This window comes from Hirundo rustica, chromosome 21 (assembly GCF_015227805.2).
Source record: "Hirundo rustica isolate bHirRus1 chromosome 21, bHirRus1.pri.v3, whole genome shotgun sequence".
In the NCBI taxonomy this organism is placed as follows: domain Eukaryota; kingdom Metazoa; phylum Chordata; class Aves; order Passeriformes; family Hirundinidae; genus Hirundo; species Hirundo rustica.
In genome coordinates, this window is record NC_053470.1 from 400,539 (window position 1) to 416,478 (window position 15,940).

A 15,940-nucleotide genomic window follows, 5' to 3' on the forward strand; every position below is an offset into this window, starting at 1 on the left:
CCCTGGGCTTCGCTGCCCTTCCCTGTCTCTTCTGTTTTGTTAGTCATTGATTCACAGCCCCCCACCCCCATTCCCCCTGCCTTCCCCTCGGTTTTGGGCAAAGCTCAGATCAACGCAGAACAATGGTTGGCTGGATGACGTGTATTGTTAACCTGCTGCTGCACATCATCATTACAGGCCGGCACGGACAGGGCCATTGACCCTTGGGCACAGGTGACACAGGACTGCCTGTAAACAGTGTTAGTATTTCATAGCTTTTATATTTAGGGAGTTAATGACTCCAAAGAAAGCAGATTTTAATCTAAACAGCTATTCTTTGTGCTGTGTCAGTCCTGGACATCAAAGAGAACATCAAAGTGGGAGGCATGAAAGGCTTTGATGGCAGCACGGCTGCTTTGCCAGGTGTAGCATCTTGGAGCAGGGCTCCCCCGCTCCTCCGAGGTGGCTCCTGCACCTCCAGCAGGGTTGCTGCACCTCCAGGCAGGCTCCTGTCCCTGCTGCTGTACTGGCTTTGAGCAGGCTCCTGTGCCTCCTCCACACCTCCGAGAGGGCTCCTGCTCCTGTCCCAGCCTGAGGCTCCTCTTGGATACGTCACAGGTAAAAGCTGTTGTCCCAGCAAGGAAAACAAGATTAATGTACAAATGTGCTTCAGTAACAAAACCAAAGGCTGTTTAAACTTTTTGCATTGTTTTGCCTTGGGTAGCAGTGGAGCTGCATGTGAAGCGTGATGTTAGGTGTGGGAGCTTGTGGGAGTATGAGATGTTGCTCCATGGGACAACAGGCTCTGGCAAGGTGTTGAGGAGCCTCTCACACCAATCCTGATTTTTAATTCTTTTCCCAGTTTTGGTCAGGCTATGAAACAAATCCTGTTCTCGTCTTTTCTTTTTTGTTCATCTTTGTGTCTGCTGACCAGAGAGAATCCATGGATGATGTGGGGAGGCCGGAGGGGCTGCTGTGCCCCCTCAGCTGGGCTCGTGCTCTGGGATGTGGGGCTCTTGGCGCCAGGCAGCCTCTGTGTCTCCAGCATCTGGCACAGTGAGGGACCAGCATGGGAGGTTTGCCAGCCCAGGTGCCAGGAGGTGCCCAGGGCACTGGGGGTGCATTGGGACCCCTGATCCTGCCAGGCCTGCAGCATGGGGAGCCCAGTGGATCTGGGGCAGCCCAAACAGCCAGGCACAGGGCCAGGAGTGCTTCTCCCCACTGCTTTCCCATGGCTGCGGCAGCTCCAAGGCTTCAGAAACACTCCGTGGGCTGTGCGGAGGAAGCTGCTGGGAGCCCTCGTGTTCCTCTGCTGGTTTGGATCCAGTCACTTCTCCACTGACTTTCCTGGGGAAAAGAAAAATAATTTTAAATGTGCGTACGTGTGTGCAAGGCTGCATTTGGCCAGCAAGAGCTGCTGCAGCATGAACGTATCAAAATATCCAATGGATTTATTTTATAAGCCCCCTGAGCTGGTGCAGGGAAGAGCTCAGGGTTTCCTCCAGGTACTTGCAAATCCCATTTCTGACAATGGGGAAGAGGTGGTGGGGTGGAGGTGATGGAACTGATGCGTACAGTGGGATGGGGGTCGGCAGGTCCCAGTGTGGCACCTGTGCAATTTGTCATTTGCAGGTGCTGGCAGCAGCTTGGGGCTTCCAGCAGTCAGACCCTCTCCTGCTTCTGGGTCACCCCCTACACTTTGGTTACAGCCCAGGCTGGTTTGGATTGGAAGGACCTTAAAGCCCATCCAATTCCAATCCCCTGCCATGGGTGGGTATGCCTTCCACTGTCCCAGGTTGCTTCAAGCCCCTTCCAGCCTGGCCCTGGACACTTCCAGGGATTTGGCAGTCACAGCTTCCCTCATCACCCTCACCGGGAAGATTTTTTTCCTCTTCTCCCCAACCTGAGCCTGTACACCACACCAGGGTATTCCTGGGGTAAAAACAGGGCTGGGCTGGGCACCACATAGCTTCCCACAGGGTCAGTTCCTGCAGCAGTGCCAGGGTGAGGGGTCCCAGGGACTAAATGGGGCTCTCCCACATCCACGATGAGGGACACCACGCTGGGCATCACTCGGAGCCTGCCTTGCTGTGGCTGAGGAGACCAGGAGGTGCCACTTGTGCACTGGGTGGTGAGTGAGAAAGGAGAGGCTGGATCTGGCTCCGTGTCACTACAGGACTGTTCGGGAACGTGCTGGGATGCTGGCAGAGGCTGGGTAGCACTCAGGGTGAAGGTCCTGGTGCTCTGCAAACCAGAGTTGGGAGCAGCAGGTTGAGTTGCCTGCTGCGAGCTGTTTTCCAGCTTTCTGCAAGGGAAAGGAGCTAAAAATAAGCTTGTTTGCCTCCAGCTGGAGTTGATTTAGGCATCCCTGGCTGTTGTGGAGGACAGCCAGTAGAAGTTTGCCGACTATAATTTTGCTGCTCTGCCCTCCCCACCCTGCTCCAAAAAGCAATGGCCAGGAAAAGCAGGGAGCAGGATGGGATGTAAAGAGCTCCTGACCTGCTCTGCTCAGAGTTTCCACGACTTGATTCACCTTTTCCCCTTCACCAGAAGCAGGCCTGGAGCTGCTGGAGGGAATGTTAAGAGGTTTATCTGTGCCATGCACAGCAGCCCTTCTGCATGGAATACCAGCACAGCCCCCGCCCCCAGTCTTGGCAGCATGAACCAAGACAAACATGAAATCGTGGTTTCTCCTGGTTTTTTCTTCAGCCTTATGGTCCAGGTCCTGCCCTGGCTGGGCTGGAAGGTGTCAGAGGAGCTGCTGCTCCTCCCCTTCTGTCCCCTCCATATGACTCCTGTCCTGCTGCAGCTCCAGGCTCTGCTCCATGTGGGGTGAGACAGCTCCAGCCTGTGCTTGCATGGGCCTGGCACGGCTGGAGTTGGTAGTGTCAGAGTGGATGTCAGGGTTTTGGGGGGATCACATGTCCAACCCCGCAGGCAGCTGCTGCTGGAGGAGAGGAGCAGCCCTGGAGTGCAGCTGTAGTCTCACATCTCTGCTCTCCTTCCTTGCAGGTTCCTGACCGCCTTCCCTGGGTTTTGATGCTGAATCAGGATTGTGTTAACTAAAGATGGAAACACTGGAGTCAGAACTGACCTGCCCAATCTGTCTGGAGTTATTCGAGGACCCCCTCCTGCTGCCCTGTGCCCACAGCCTCTGCTTCAGCTGCGCCCACCGCATCCTGGTGTCCAGCTGCTCCTCCAGTGAGTCCATCGAGCCCATCACCGCCTTCCAGTGCCCGACCTGCCGCTATGTCATCTCCCTCAACCACCGGGGCCTGGAGGGCCTCAAGAGGAATGTGACCCTGCAGAACATCATCGACCGCTTCCAGAAGGCGTCGCTGAGCGGCCCGAACTCCCCTAGCGAGAGCCGCCGCGAGAGGAGCTATCGCAACAGCCCGACCATGTCCGTGGCCGGCGAGAGGATCGCCTGCCAGTTCTGCGAGCAGGATCCGCCCCGCGATGCCATCAAGACCTGCATCACCTGCGAGGTGTCCTACTGTGACCGCTGCCTGCGGGCCACCCACCCCAACAAGAAGCCCTTCACCAGCCACCGGCTGGTGGAGCCCGTGCCTGACGCGCACTTCCGTGGACTGACGTGCCTGGAGCACGAGAACGAGAAGGTGAACATGTACTGTGTTGCTGATGACCAGCTCATCTGTGCCTTATGTAAACTGGTTGGCCGCCACCGGGACCACCAAGTGGCATCGCTCAGTGACCGCTTCGAGAAGCTGAAGGTAAGGACGCAAGATCCCTCCCGAGCGCTCTGAAGCTCAGGCTTTCTGTGGGAGCTGAGGTTGCAGTGAATGTGATGTGAACCTGCATGGATGATGTTTGACCTATATAAAGTTTGAAATCCCTCTCCATCCGCTGTGCATTTGGAATGAGCCTGCAAAACCCTTCTCATTCCTTTTTTCTTTAAATGAAAAAAAAGCCTGTAGCAGGTCCCGTCTGACGTCATGCTGCTGAGGCCGTGGCTGTGGCAGCACTCATGTTCCCGTTAGAACCCTGCTCATGTCTTTCTCAGCTGCTGCTTCCTCTGGCCTTTCTCCCTTCATGTTCCAGGCTCATTCTGCCCCAGAAGTGCTTTTCTTGGATCTTTGACTTGTTCATGTTCAGAACAAAACCACTCTCTCCGCTCTCATGTATTTTGAGGGCAGAAGGAATACTTCATTGCTCCAACAAAAACACAGAACCCTTGGAGTTTTTTGTGCAGACCAGATTATTTTTTTCCTCCTTGTTTTTGAACAAACTGGTGCCTGGAAAGAAGTCTTCCTAGATGTCCAGTTTCCTGGTCTGGTTTCCCACCTCCCCATCTCCAAACTCCCATGAACCTTCTGCGAGGTGCCCAATGCTGTGACTACACACCCCAGATGGCACAAGGAACAGGATGGGATGTCCTGGGTTTTTCTTCCTTATATTCCAGCCACCAGGTTTGGCCTTGGGTTAGTGCTGCCAAAAGGGGCCTGGGGAGGCTGGCTTTGCCTGCCTGTCTCCCATCTCATCATGCTCACCTAAGCTTCCCCAGTGTGCAGAGCTGCGCCAGCAGCCCTGTCCGTAGTCCAGGACATTCTTCTTCCATGAGGAAATGTCTCAATTAGCAAATTGGAAACCTTCAAAAGCAATGGCCATGTATGTTTGCATGCAATAAAACCTGGGCAGAGAAATTAAAACCCTGGAACAGTCCTCTCTGGTCCAGCCTGTGCCAGCCAGGCAAATCCATCTGAGAAGGTGTAACAGGTTGCCAGAACACTATCCTTTTCCCTATTAAATAAGAGTCTGAAGTGATTTTGGCCGTGGAGGGAAGCTCTCCTCTGCTGAAAGCGTTCTTCCTGTGCTGTTGATCCTGCCCAGATCCTCAGTCTCTGCAGGGCTGGAGCTGCTGGTGAGGGGCTGGAGCAGGGGTGAGGGTGGCCACAGCTATCTGGAGAAGACCTCAGTGTGTGTCCTTCTGGTTCATCCTCCAGCACATCCCTGCCTCTGGCTGTGCATTGGTGAGGCTGGTTTTGGGTGTCTCTTTCCCTGACACTGTGCCTCCGCTGCAGAAATTGCTCAGGATTGGTTCTGGGCTTCACCAACAGAGCCAGTATTTGTTTTGGCATCTTCTGTCAGCTCCTTACATGGCCTCGGTCCAAGCTCTGACCACTGTGTGCTCCCTGGCAGTGATGAAAATCCTTGCAAGTACCTGAAATACTTGAAATCCTTAAATGTATACTGATAGGATGCTGCTGCCTGGGAATGTGTCGCCAGTGGAGCAGCTGCTGCCTCCCATGGGCCTGCCCCATGTGCCGTGCCCACAGCAGGGCTCTGCCCCTCTGTCCTCTTGTCAGGATGTCACTGGTGAGCTTAGTGGCTGCTCCTGGAGCTCTGCAACGCTCTCGAGCAGCCAGCAGTGAGCAGATGCACTTAATCCCTGGCTTTGATCCCACATCTTGAGTGAGCTGGGAACGCCTTTCAAGTTAGATTTTTTTGATGGAAAATTGGGTTTTTGAAGTGAGTAACTTCCTGTTGTCAAAAGGGCTGTGCTTTCTACAGAAATCTTTGGTGGAAATTTTTTTTATCTCTTTATAAGAGCTGAGTGCCTGAAACTGGACTAGTGTGTGTAAATGAGAAACCTCCTTCCAGTGCTCCCCTTTCTTCCAAGCTGGTTTTACATCTAAAGTCTCCAGCGTGTGCCAGCAGCCTGGCTTCCCTCTGGATGCTCTGCCATGGTCCATCCATACTGTATTATACACCTCCAAATGTTTTAGGAACCATCTTTAATCCCTTTAATGCATGCCATGGGTTTATTTTGTGAGTCTTCAACTCCATTTGTTTATGTCGTCAATTAGGATTCCCGCCCGTGGGAGCAGTTTCCTGGATTTCAGTAGGGACCACATGGATGCCAGGCAGGATGGGGCAGAGGATGGAGTGCTGGATCACGTCCAGAAGCTTTCTGAAGCTGGGATGCCAGGGATGGAAGCGGTGACATCCTGTTTCCCTGGGAAGGTTCATGTCAAGGGTTATCAGCTGCAGATCCCGTTCCATGGTTCCCCGATTCCCCGGTGCAGCGGGCAGCGCCGACGCTCCCGCTGTGTGAGCATGGCTGGGAGCAGTCCAAGCGCATCGGCATGGTGGTGCTCATTTTCCCTCCCCGTGGGTTCAGGAGGGGTTGAGATGCTGAGCACAATCAGTGACTAAAGTCATCTGCTGGCTCAGCTCGCTGGCTGGAAGTCGACATTAAAGATGAAATTAAAACTCTGTGTAGATTAAGAGCAAAACTAATGGCCTGACCTAGATACAGCGAGTGCCCAGGACAGCAGTGCATTATCTGCCGAGTGAAATCTCGGCCAATTATAAATTCAGATTGCTTGAAAGTTGTAATTAGCATCCTCTCTGCGGTGCCTGCCTGGGTCCTGCCGGCGCTGCGGCGCTGCTGCCGTGCCCGGGCTGGGGCAGGGTTACACTGGGGGATACAGCCAGAACAGGTCTGTGTGCAGAGCTCCAGCTGGCTCCTCTCTCCATGGTTTCTGGTGGAAGGGGTCTTTGAAGAAAGGATTTTGCCTTAATTACTGGCCATTGGCGGTGGCCTTTTCATGCACTCTGCTCCCTTTAAAGAGCCAGAGAAGGGCCAGCTCTGAGGAGGCTTTTCCTTTGCTGGTGCTGAGTCTTCTGTAGATTGACAGGCTGGAAATACACAAAAGAAAGAGAAAAGCGGTGTTTTGTAACACTTACATCCAGTCTCTGCTGGAGAAGGAGCCACGAGCCAGGTGGAAAACCTATCCTCTATTACCTGTCAGAGCAGCACTGCCTCCCGTGGGGCTGTGGGAGTGAGATCAGCATTAACTCAGCCTCCCTGTGCTGACAAATTGTACAGAGTGGTGGTAGTGACTCCAAGGCTTTCAGGAGAGTGGTAGGGTAGAAAATTGAGGAAAAACCTTCCGTCACGCTTCCACGTGGGACCTGTTCACCTGGGAGCTGCGAGCGCCTTCCCACTAGTGCAGGGTGAGTCACAGATTGCTGCTTGATTTATAATTTACTGCACTGCCATGGGGCTCAGAGGAATTTTGGTGTGTATATCTCTATTTCTTCACGCCAAGAGGAGTCAGCTGAGGAACGGGCTGCAGTTGTGACTGCTGAGGCTCCCACACAGCAGATGGGGGCTGCTCCCAGCTGGAACAGAGTTCTGGTGATGTCAGAGCTGTTGGCCCCTGAGCCCTGAAGCAGGGATGCTTTGGCTGCTTTATTTCCAGAAGGGGAGAGAAGGGGCTGCAGCCCCAGCCAAGGCTCACTCCAGGTCGGTAGTGGTGGAGGCTGGAAGCCCCCACTGCTGTGGGGATCCCAGGAGGGGACATTGTCCCCTCAGGTGCCACAGCCTCAGCTGTGGGGCAAGGGGCTTTGCCCTCCCCAGCTCAGCCATGAGCTTCTCCACAGCTCTGTGTGTTTTTAGTGTTATCTCAGGGCTCGTTTGTTATCTAGTGAACTCCCTGAGCAGGGAGACCTCTGCCACACTCCAGGGTCCCCACCTCAGGGTGCTCATGCCCATCATTGCCCTCAGTGGCAGAGCGGCAAGAGCTCAGCTGACACTGAACACCCAGAAAATCATCCTCATCCCTGCTTTAATATTGATTGTTTGGAGGTCACAGGGGCTAGGAACCAGGACTGAGGGCTGGGGTCTTTGATAATTTGCTTTGCTTCCCAGAAATCTTCTTTTTAGGGAGTGTTTTCCTTTTTAACCTTATTAATAACTAAGCTATTATGGATATTGAGATAGCAGAATGGCAAAACTGCTTTGATTAGATTAATCTCACTTTTTCCAAACCTGTATACACATCCAAGATGATTTCAATGTTGCTATCTCAAGAGCAGCTTGAGCCGGAAAATGAAAGCATAAAACTGTGTGAAAATCCCTTGGTGACATTATGTTTGAGATGAGGCTCGAGGTTTCATCTCTAGTCTTTGTATCCTGGAAGATGGCAGCCCAGAACCGGAGTGCAAGCTCTCTGGAGGGAGAAAGATGGTTTGCAGATGAGGTTCTTTTTAAATAACAGGTGCCACCTTCTTTGATCAAAGTCCTTGTGTTTCTGCAGCAGAGTGTGATTACCTGTCTGCTGCTCCCTTCTGTAGCTGCAGGATGTTGAAATGTTGTAGTGGTTTCATGTTCGCCAAATTCTGTTTGCCAAATTTAGCGTAGTGGTCTCAGTGTTTACTTTCTTTTCGTGGGAGAGGATCAAGGGGAGCAAAGCAGGCTCAAGCTTAAAAAATAAACAAATTGTTTTATTAACACACACTAAAAGAATGGAAAGGAAAAGTTGAAAAAAAAACCCCAAAAAACCCCAAAATGAAACTTCAAAACACTCTTCCCTTCCCTTACAGGCTGTTAGCTTTCTTACAAACAACAGAGAGACACAGCTTGTGATTCTCAGTCAGTTTCACCAATTTAACATAATCTTTCATCACTTTAGGAGAGGAGTCTCTAGAGTCCTATGGGGACATTCACCACAAGACGAAAACAGTCTCGTGCCTCCCAATGTCACAAATCTGCAACTGCCTGGAGTTTTTTGCAGGTTGTGCTGTTCCACCCATCAGCAGCCTTTCCCCTGGCTACTTATGGGCCTCTCGGTGTATCTGGGGTACTGCTGAAGAATGCTTCCTCTAGTACAAAACCAGGAATCTCTTCTTCTAGCTCTAAAATTGTCTCTATCTCAAAAGAAATAGAGACCTCCTTTTACCCCAGGAGCTGAGGGCTTCAAATCACTTTCTCTCTAAAATCATCTTTGCCTCAAAGGCTGAGACCTCCTTTTACCCCAGAAGTGAGGGGCTTTGGATTCTCACTTAAATCTCAATCATATCAATCCCCAACTTTGACTAGAACCAGCATTCCCCCAAACAACATTAAGATGTTACAAGAAGCAGTCCATTTCTCCATCATTTACCCCAGAGAAGTCCCGTTAAAAAACATCCACTTCCTCAATCCCTCCTTTTAATAATCTTTATCCGTTCTTTCGCTCTTGCTGCTCTGACTTCATGCTGTGCCTTTTCTACATCCACTCTGTCTCTTCTCTCTCTCAGAGAAGGGTTAGGCCTTGGAAGCTTCATGTTGTCAGGCAGGGGTTAACTCTGCCCAGTGGCTGTGTGACCTGTGTAGGACAGCAGTCTCAGCTGCATCTCAGATCAGCCTGGTTTCTTCCCTCCACTTTCTTCCTCCTGGCCAGCTGAACTGTGGGCACCTCACGGCTGCTGCATCTTCTGTTTTATTTGGGTTTTTTGCCCCTCTTTTTGCTCCTGGCACTTCACCATGTCAGTGACAAGCCCTGCCTGACGGCAGACTGTGGTGGGCAGAGCTTCGTGGGATGGGACGAGGGGCCTTGAGCTGCTCATGTCGGGAGGTGCCACCCCGTGAACACCTCACTTGGGGGAAACGAAGTCTGGTTTTGCTTTTAAAAAACACATAGCCAGCAGTTTCGGAGAGCACAGCCCTACCTGAAGGCTGGGCAGCACCGCTGGGTGCAGGGCTGGGTGGAGCGGGCTGTGCCTGCATGGCACGGGCTGTGTGCCCTCGCAGCTCCTGGGCTGCAGGGTGGCTGCTGCCAGGCCACCAGCCCTGCTCCCCCAGCACCACGTCCCTGGGAGATGGAGGAGCAGCAGTGCTGTCCCTCTCCCCACAGCTGGCAGCCCTCTGTTCCCAAAACAGCCGGCAGCTTTGCCGAGGGATTGATATTCCTGCCCTGAGTGGCTGTTCTTTAATATTCAGGATACACTGCATTTGGGCACGATGAATATTCAAGAGTAGGGATGAGCAGAGCTCAGCTGATGCTGCTGGCTGACTGCTGGGGGTGACACTGGCTCTCCTCAGGCTCTGTTCAGTGATTCTGGCATGTGTGTCCCCGAAAAATGGGTCCCAGCAACATTCAGTGGCTCTGAGTAATTTGGAAAGTCAACTACGTGCAGTTGAGTGTCAGATGAATTTCTCAGCAGGCTCAGAACCTTGCTCTGTGATACTGAATATTGCTATTATTATCACATTAGCCTGTGAAACACCTGACAGGTGTAATTAAGTGATTTTACCTTGACAGCTGATGTGTTCTTTTAAAAAAACAACTTTGAATATCCAATTGAAGTAGTTCGATGTGCCTTTTTGTAGAAATCAGTATGCAGTAGCAGCACATTTGCTGATTAATCCTGTGTCAGGAGTGGAGATGGATCTCAGGGACCTTGAGGAGTGGGCACTTACCTTACCAGCTTAGGCTGGTCCTATGGAGCGTCACAGCTCCTGCTTTGGGCTTTCAGGATCTCCAGGGAAACCATCCCCTTGCTGAAAGGTGCTGGGTGGCTGCTGTGGAGCTGGGCACGTCCCCCAGAGCTGACAGACTCTGCTCCCCATGGGAGCTGTGACCTTTCACTTGACCTCAGAGGTCTTTTCCACCCCAAAGGATTCTGTAAGCAGTGGCAGATTAGCCTACCTGGGTTTGATCTTTATCAACAAACAGGTCTGTGATGAGGAAAGCAGAGGTGTGTCCCTAAAATCTCCTGAGCTGGCTTCCAGATGAACAAGTTCTTGCACCTCTGATGCTGTTTCTGAGCTCTTGGCTGGGTGGTCCGTAGGAGGGCACATCTGGAGCAGCTGGAGAGCTCTGTCCTCTCAGGGTGTCATGCCCCTGTTGTGCTGTACGATGTGCAGTGGGAGCAGATGAAGTCTGTACATGTGAGGTAAGCACTGTGTCAGGAGGTGGGAGGGGAGGCTGTGCAGCCAGGCTAGGCTGGCAGCGCTGGACCGGAACAGAGTGTGAGTTCCTGCTGACTTGTTATACCTGTGAGCCACTGCCCTGGTTTAGGGACAAATTTGGGAGAAAACCCCTGTATAGGATCCCTCTGGGAAGCAAACCCACATGGCCCTTCCTTCCAACCGTGTGGTAAAAAACCTCTTTGGAGAAAAGTGGAAAAAACTAATTTACTTAACAAACAAATATATAAACCAGTATAAAAGAATGAATAATATGAAACAATAAAACCTCTCGTTCTGGAGTGAGATGGCAAATTGAGAATGTCCTTGCCGTGGGTGGAGCTCGGCTCTCTCTCAGTCTCTCATCAGTCCCAGTCCCTCCGGCGCTGCTGGAAAATGCCGAGGTCCAGGCCCCGGTGGGCCGCAGGTGCAGCCCCCAGTGCTCCCCTGGGTTTTCAGTCCAGAGCAGGTTTAAACAGTTCCAAGAAAAAGGAAAAAAAACAGTCCAGGGAACTTCTCTGCCCTAGCCAGCTGAAACTAACTAAAAGCAAAAAAAGATCTCTGTCCTGCAGTCTCTCCGAACACCCTGTCGTGAGTCGGGCAGTTTTCTCAAAACAAACTCCGCGCTTCTCCTTGCTCTTAGAACCAGTCTTAAAGGCACAGAACTCAATATACAGCACAAACAGAATGATGGGGATACAGATGATTGGGGATACAAGTTTTATATACATATATATGTATATAAAGTCACCCTAGGACAGGCACTCAGTCCCCCTGAGCTGCTGTCCCCTGTGCTGGGCTCTGGCCATGCACAGCGGGATTAAGCCTGACTCTGGGTGTGAACAGTGCCTGTGGGAGCCAGGCCCTTTGGGGCGGAGATCAATGTCCTTGGCTCTGCTGCCTGGAGCAAACGGAGTCTCAGCTATGAGGAGCAGGGATATTTCCAATCATTTTAGTCTCTATGACATGGATTGGGCATTTCCTGGTCCTGCCTGTTGCCTTCCCTTCATTTAGTTGGGTTGGGAGAGTATTTTACTTTGATAGGAACATGCCCAGCAGTGTTCTTTGGAGGGATATCAAGGACTACCACCGACGTGAGCTCCCCTTGGCTCTGACCCCATCAGCTCCGTGTATGTGGGGCTTCACCAGGTGTGCTCCAGGGTGGAGAGACCTGGACAGCCAAGGGCAGGACGAGCTCCCGCCCCATGGCCAGAAGTGCGAGCAGCCACGGTGGCCAGGGAGTGGGGTAGGATATCCCAGCAGGAAACTTCTTTTCCTCCTGAGAAAGCTGTTGGATAAATCTGCGTCTTGCTGTCCCCTGCACCCTGCCATCTTCTCTGAGCATGGCACTTTTGTAGCCCGTTCTGAGCACTCCCAACTTCTCCAGGCATTCAGATCTTGTGAAAGGCTGGGATTTGGGCGTTTGAGTGTTCAAAATCATCACAATATGCAGCCAAATACTTGTGAGCCAGCTGAACCACTTTGTGCTCTTGTGAGCATCTCTGGTTTATGGGAGAAACTCAGCAAATAATGTGCAAAAAGGTGTGTGTCGTGCGGGATGTGCCGAAACGATAAATCCTGATTCCTCCCTTCTTTCTCCAAAGGGCTTTTGGGATCCAGACATCCAGTATCCAAAAGAAAATATGCATGAGTTATCTTTCAGCATTAGTTCTTTGGCTTTGTTTGTTTATTTTTATGATGATGGTGATTGGAAGCTAAAGTTCGAGAGACAAGAGAGCCTGATGGATGTGCTCTCTGCAGCTTTGTGTCCTGGCTGGAATCTGATGCTTGTGGTCGAGTGATCCATAAAAATCTAGCCTACAGTGGAAAACATGAAAAAAGCAAGCCCCTTCTTTGGCCTCCCAAGGAAGGAACCATGTCCTGCCTGAAGCTCTCCCAGTACTATGGAGAAAGAGAGGTTTCCAAGTGGTTCAGGGGTGATGGAGTTGCAGCATGACGCCTGACAAAACCGAAACCTCTTTCTGAAGTTTGTTTGTAAAGTTTCATCTCAAAATAACTCACCCTGAGTATTTCCATACTGCTCAAAATGGCGCTTTTCCTGCATAACTGGTGCACGGAACCAGTTTTTATTAACACTGGGTGGAGGATTGTGGGTTTGTTGTGTGCAGAAGTTGAAAGCTGGCTATTCCCTGATGGCATCTGCAGGAATAAAGCTGGTCCAGGGTCTTGGGAAGCTGTGAGTCCATGGTGGAGTCAAGAATGTAGACATTTTAGGAGACTAATGACTAGGTTAAAGGCAGGAGAGTCCGAATTTCTCTTCAGCCACATCTGCTTCCAACAGCAGTGGCTTTGTTACTGTGGTTTTGACAGTCAGTTTGACTGACTGTCAAAGATTCCTGACAGTCAGACCCAGCAGGAAGCCACAGGCTGGAAAATGGAGGGATGCTTAGGGAGGGTGTTGAGGAGAGAGCAGCTGGAGCAGGGGAGGGCATTAGGAATGTGTTTTAGGAATGCTGTTTGCAACATGAACTTACTGGTTTCATTTGGAATGTGCCAGGTGAGGACAGAGCAGGTCATTTATGCATTGCAGGGGTGGAGGTGGGACACATGTTGTGGCTTTCATTGCATTTTCCTCCCAGACACTCTCAGGCACCAGTACAGGGTCCATGAGGTATTGTCTTCCAGTGGCAGGGCTGGAGAAGATGCAGTGCATCTCTTCCCCAGCTCCTCAGGAAGCAAAAGCCAAAGGGTTGCAATTGCTGCTGTCCTCAGCCACCCCCACCTCATGAGCTCTGGAAGTGGTCAGTGAGTAAACCAAGGCCTCAGCCCATCTCCAGGGGTCATGGAACGCAGTGCATGGGATGCAGTGTCCTCTCACCAGGCAAGGACAGGCTCCACCCACTCCCCCAGCCTGTGTGTGTCTGCAGTGTGGCTCCCACATGGCATCACACTGCTGTGGGCCTTGGCAAGCCCTGCTTTGATGCCTTCCCAGTGGCAGATTGCTCCTGGGATGTTCCTGGGCTTCCTGCGCCTTTGGAATGCCAGCTCTGAGCAGTGCTCAGAGGCAGGGGAGATTCACAGCTGCTCTGGGTCCCTTTGCAGTGCCACGGGCTCCGAGGGGGCTGGTGGTATTCCATCGGTGCTGGAAGGGTCCTGGGGTTTTGCTTTAATTTTACAAGTCACGAGGAGAAAGGGTGAATTTTTAGAAGAGCCGGGCGGCAGGCGATGTGTGCGAGGCTGAAGCCTCCCACTGGGCAGCAGTTTGCCCAGTCCCAGGTGTGAGCTGGGATGTGCCAGCTTCTCCACCCGAGGGCTCAGAGCATTTCCCTTAGGACTCCCCTCTCCCTTGCCCTCAGAGCATGCCCGTGGGGAGTGCTGGGCTTGCTAATGCTGACGAGTGCCAGTTGCTGAGGACCAGAGCAGTGCTCAGAGAGGAACCTGGTGCTGGTCCTTTGGCTGATGCTTCGCTGGAGACAAAGCGTTGCTGGGCCGTCTCTGTGTCTGGGCTTTCCTTGGGCACATCTCCCGTGCAGCCCTCGGGGGCAGCCCACCCTGCAGGTATCGCTCCCAGCAGCACATCCCCACGGCTCTGCTGGTGGTTTTGGGGGCAGCAAGTGCTGCCAGGACCCACAATTTGGGCATGTGTTCCTCCTTCTCCTCATCACCACCTCAGTCCTGCAACCTACCTCAGGTGTAGTGTGGTTGTTACACCCTGGAAGAAGAGAAATTATTGTCTTGAGCTCATTTTTATCTGTTTTTCCTGATGAAATGAAAGGGAAATGTCTTGTTTCTCTTCCCACAAAGTGATAGTGTGGCTCCTGGAAATAAAATCCATATTGAAGTTTAGGGCCGGGAAGAGGGTGAAAGAGGGTGGCACAGTCTGGGGCAGGTCACAGGGAGGACAAGGGCTCCATCCTCAGCAGGAACCCTCTTCACCCCTTGCAGTGCCCCTGCCTTGAGAAGCCCAGGTCTCTGCCCAGGACCATATTTGCTCAACCCTTTCTGCATCATCCCTTGCTGAAACCCAGCATTTCTGTTTCATCTGATGCCGCTCAGTTCTTAAATCTGTGATTCTGAATTTCACAGTATTCCTTGTCAGCCCTAGCAGGAAATATGTTTGGGACCAGTTGGGAAACAGAAGGGAAAACAAAATCACAAGGAGGAGGTTTTTTTCACTCCTTTGATCTGTATTTATTTATTTATTTGTTTGTTTATTTATTTATTTATTAGCAGAAAGCACAGCGAGAGCACAACTCATCTCCCACAATCTGTTTGCTGCTTGCTGGGTGTTAAGAGAATGACACCAGCTGGGCTGGTAAAAAATGTCTTAAAAAAGAATAATCCCAGAGCCACATTAGCAGTTAAACATGTCACTCCCTGAACTCTGCAGTTTAATCCATTTTCTTCCTACTTTTTCTGTTCCCCTTTTTTTTTTTTTTTTTTTTTTTTAAATTCTCTCTTGCTTTGTTCTGGGTTCTGGTTGAAGGCCATGCCAGATGGGGGTTGTGCCTCAGACTGATGCTGAGTTATTTTATATTCTCCTCAGGATTAATTGTTGCAGTGTAGGGGTGACTCCTGGGTGATGGCTCTGCTCTGGGGGGTGAGCTGTGCGTTTGGGTCAAAACTGAGCGCGGGCTTTGAGACGCTGAATCATGGACTGGTTAAGGTTGGAAAAGACCTTTAAGATCATTGACTCCAACCATCAACCAGCACCATCACCTTGTTCAGCACTAACCCATGTCCCCCCAAACCGTCCCATGGCCAAAGCCCCTTCTGGATGGGAGCAGAGCCTTCAGAAGGAGTCACGGGGAGCTGCTGGGGGAAGCGCTCCCTTCCCATTCCGGGGCTGCAGGAAGGTAGGAGGGGCTGTTCTCCACCCCCACCTCCCCCAGGCTGGGCTGCAGAGGCCGGGCTTGGGGGGTTTCCCATCCTTTCATCCAAACTGGGTGTGGGCAGAGCAGAACAGGAGATGCCTGGGGGGCCCTGCCTGAGAGGCAGTGCTGGCACTGAGTTCCATTCGCTGCTGGGCCGAGTGAGGCACAGGGAGAGCGGGGAAAATGAAGGGGAATGGAGACTAATAAACGTGACGGGATTGGAATAATTTAAATCCAAGTCATGCCCAGCCACGGAGTTTATCATTCAAGTTGCCCACGGCTGAGCTTTGCGTAACCTTGGGTAAGTGAAGGTATCTCACACGGCTTCTACTGTGATCTGTGATGAGTTATTTGGTGCTCAAAAGCTACTTTTTAAGTGTTGTAAAACACCGTGATCAAAAAATAGAAATTAAATTCTAATGGGGCT

General features: G+C 51.7%; 1 protein-coding gene across 9 annotated transcripts in view; it reads left to right on the forward strand.

The window, feature by feature from the left end:
* The window catches only part of MID2 (midline 2), a 67,374-nt gene that overhangs the window by 12,365 nt on the left and 39,069 nt on the right, over positions 1 to 15,940 (forward strand). For 4 of the 9 annotated variants that reach the window (XM_040083985.2, XM_040083983.2, XM_040083984.2 and 1 more), the window contains one exon: positions 2,992 to 3,713. In XM_040083985.2, coding sequence (XP_039939919.1) covers positions 3,048 to 3,713 — 666 coding nt within the window. In that variant the 5' untranslated portion in view covers positions 2,992 to 3,047. Of the gene's footprint in view, positions 1 to 177; positions 598 to 2,991; positions 3,714 to 15,940 lie in introns of all 9 variants that reach the window. The other 5 variants (XM_040083980.2, XM_040083979.2, XM_040083982.2 and 2 more) reach the window with 2 other exon arrangements.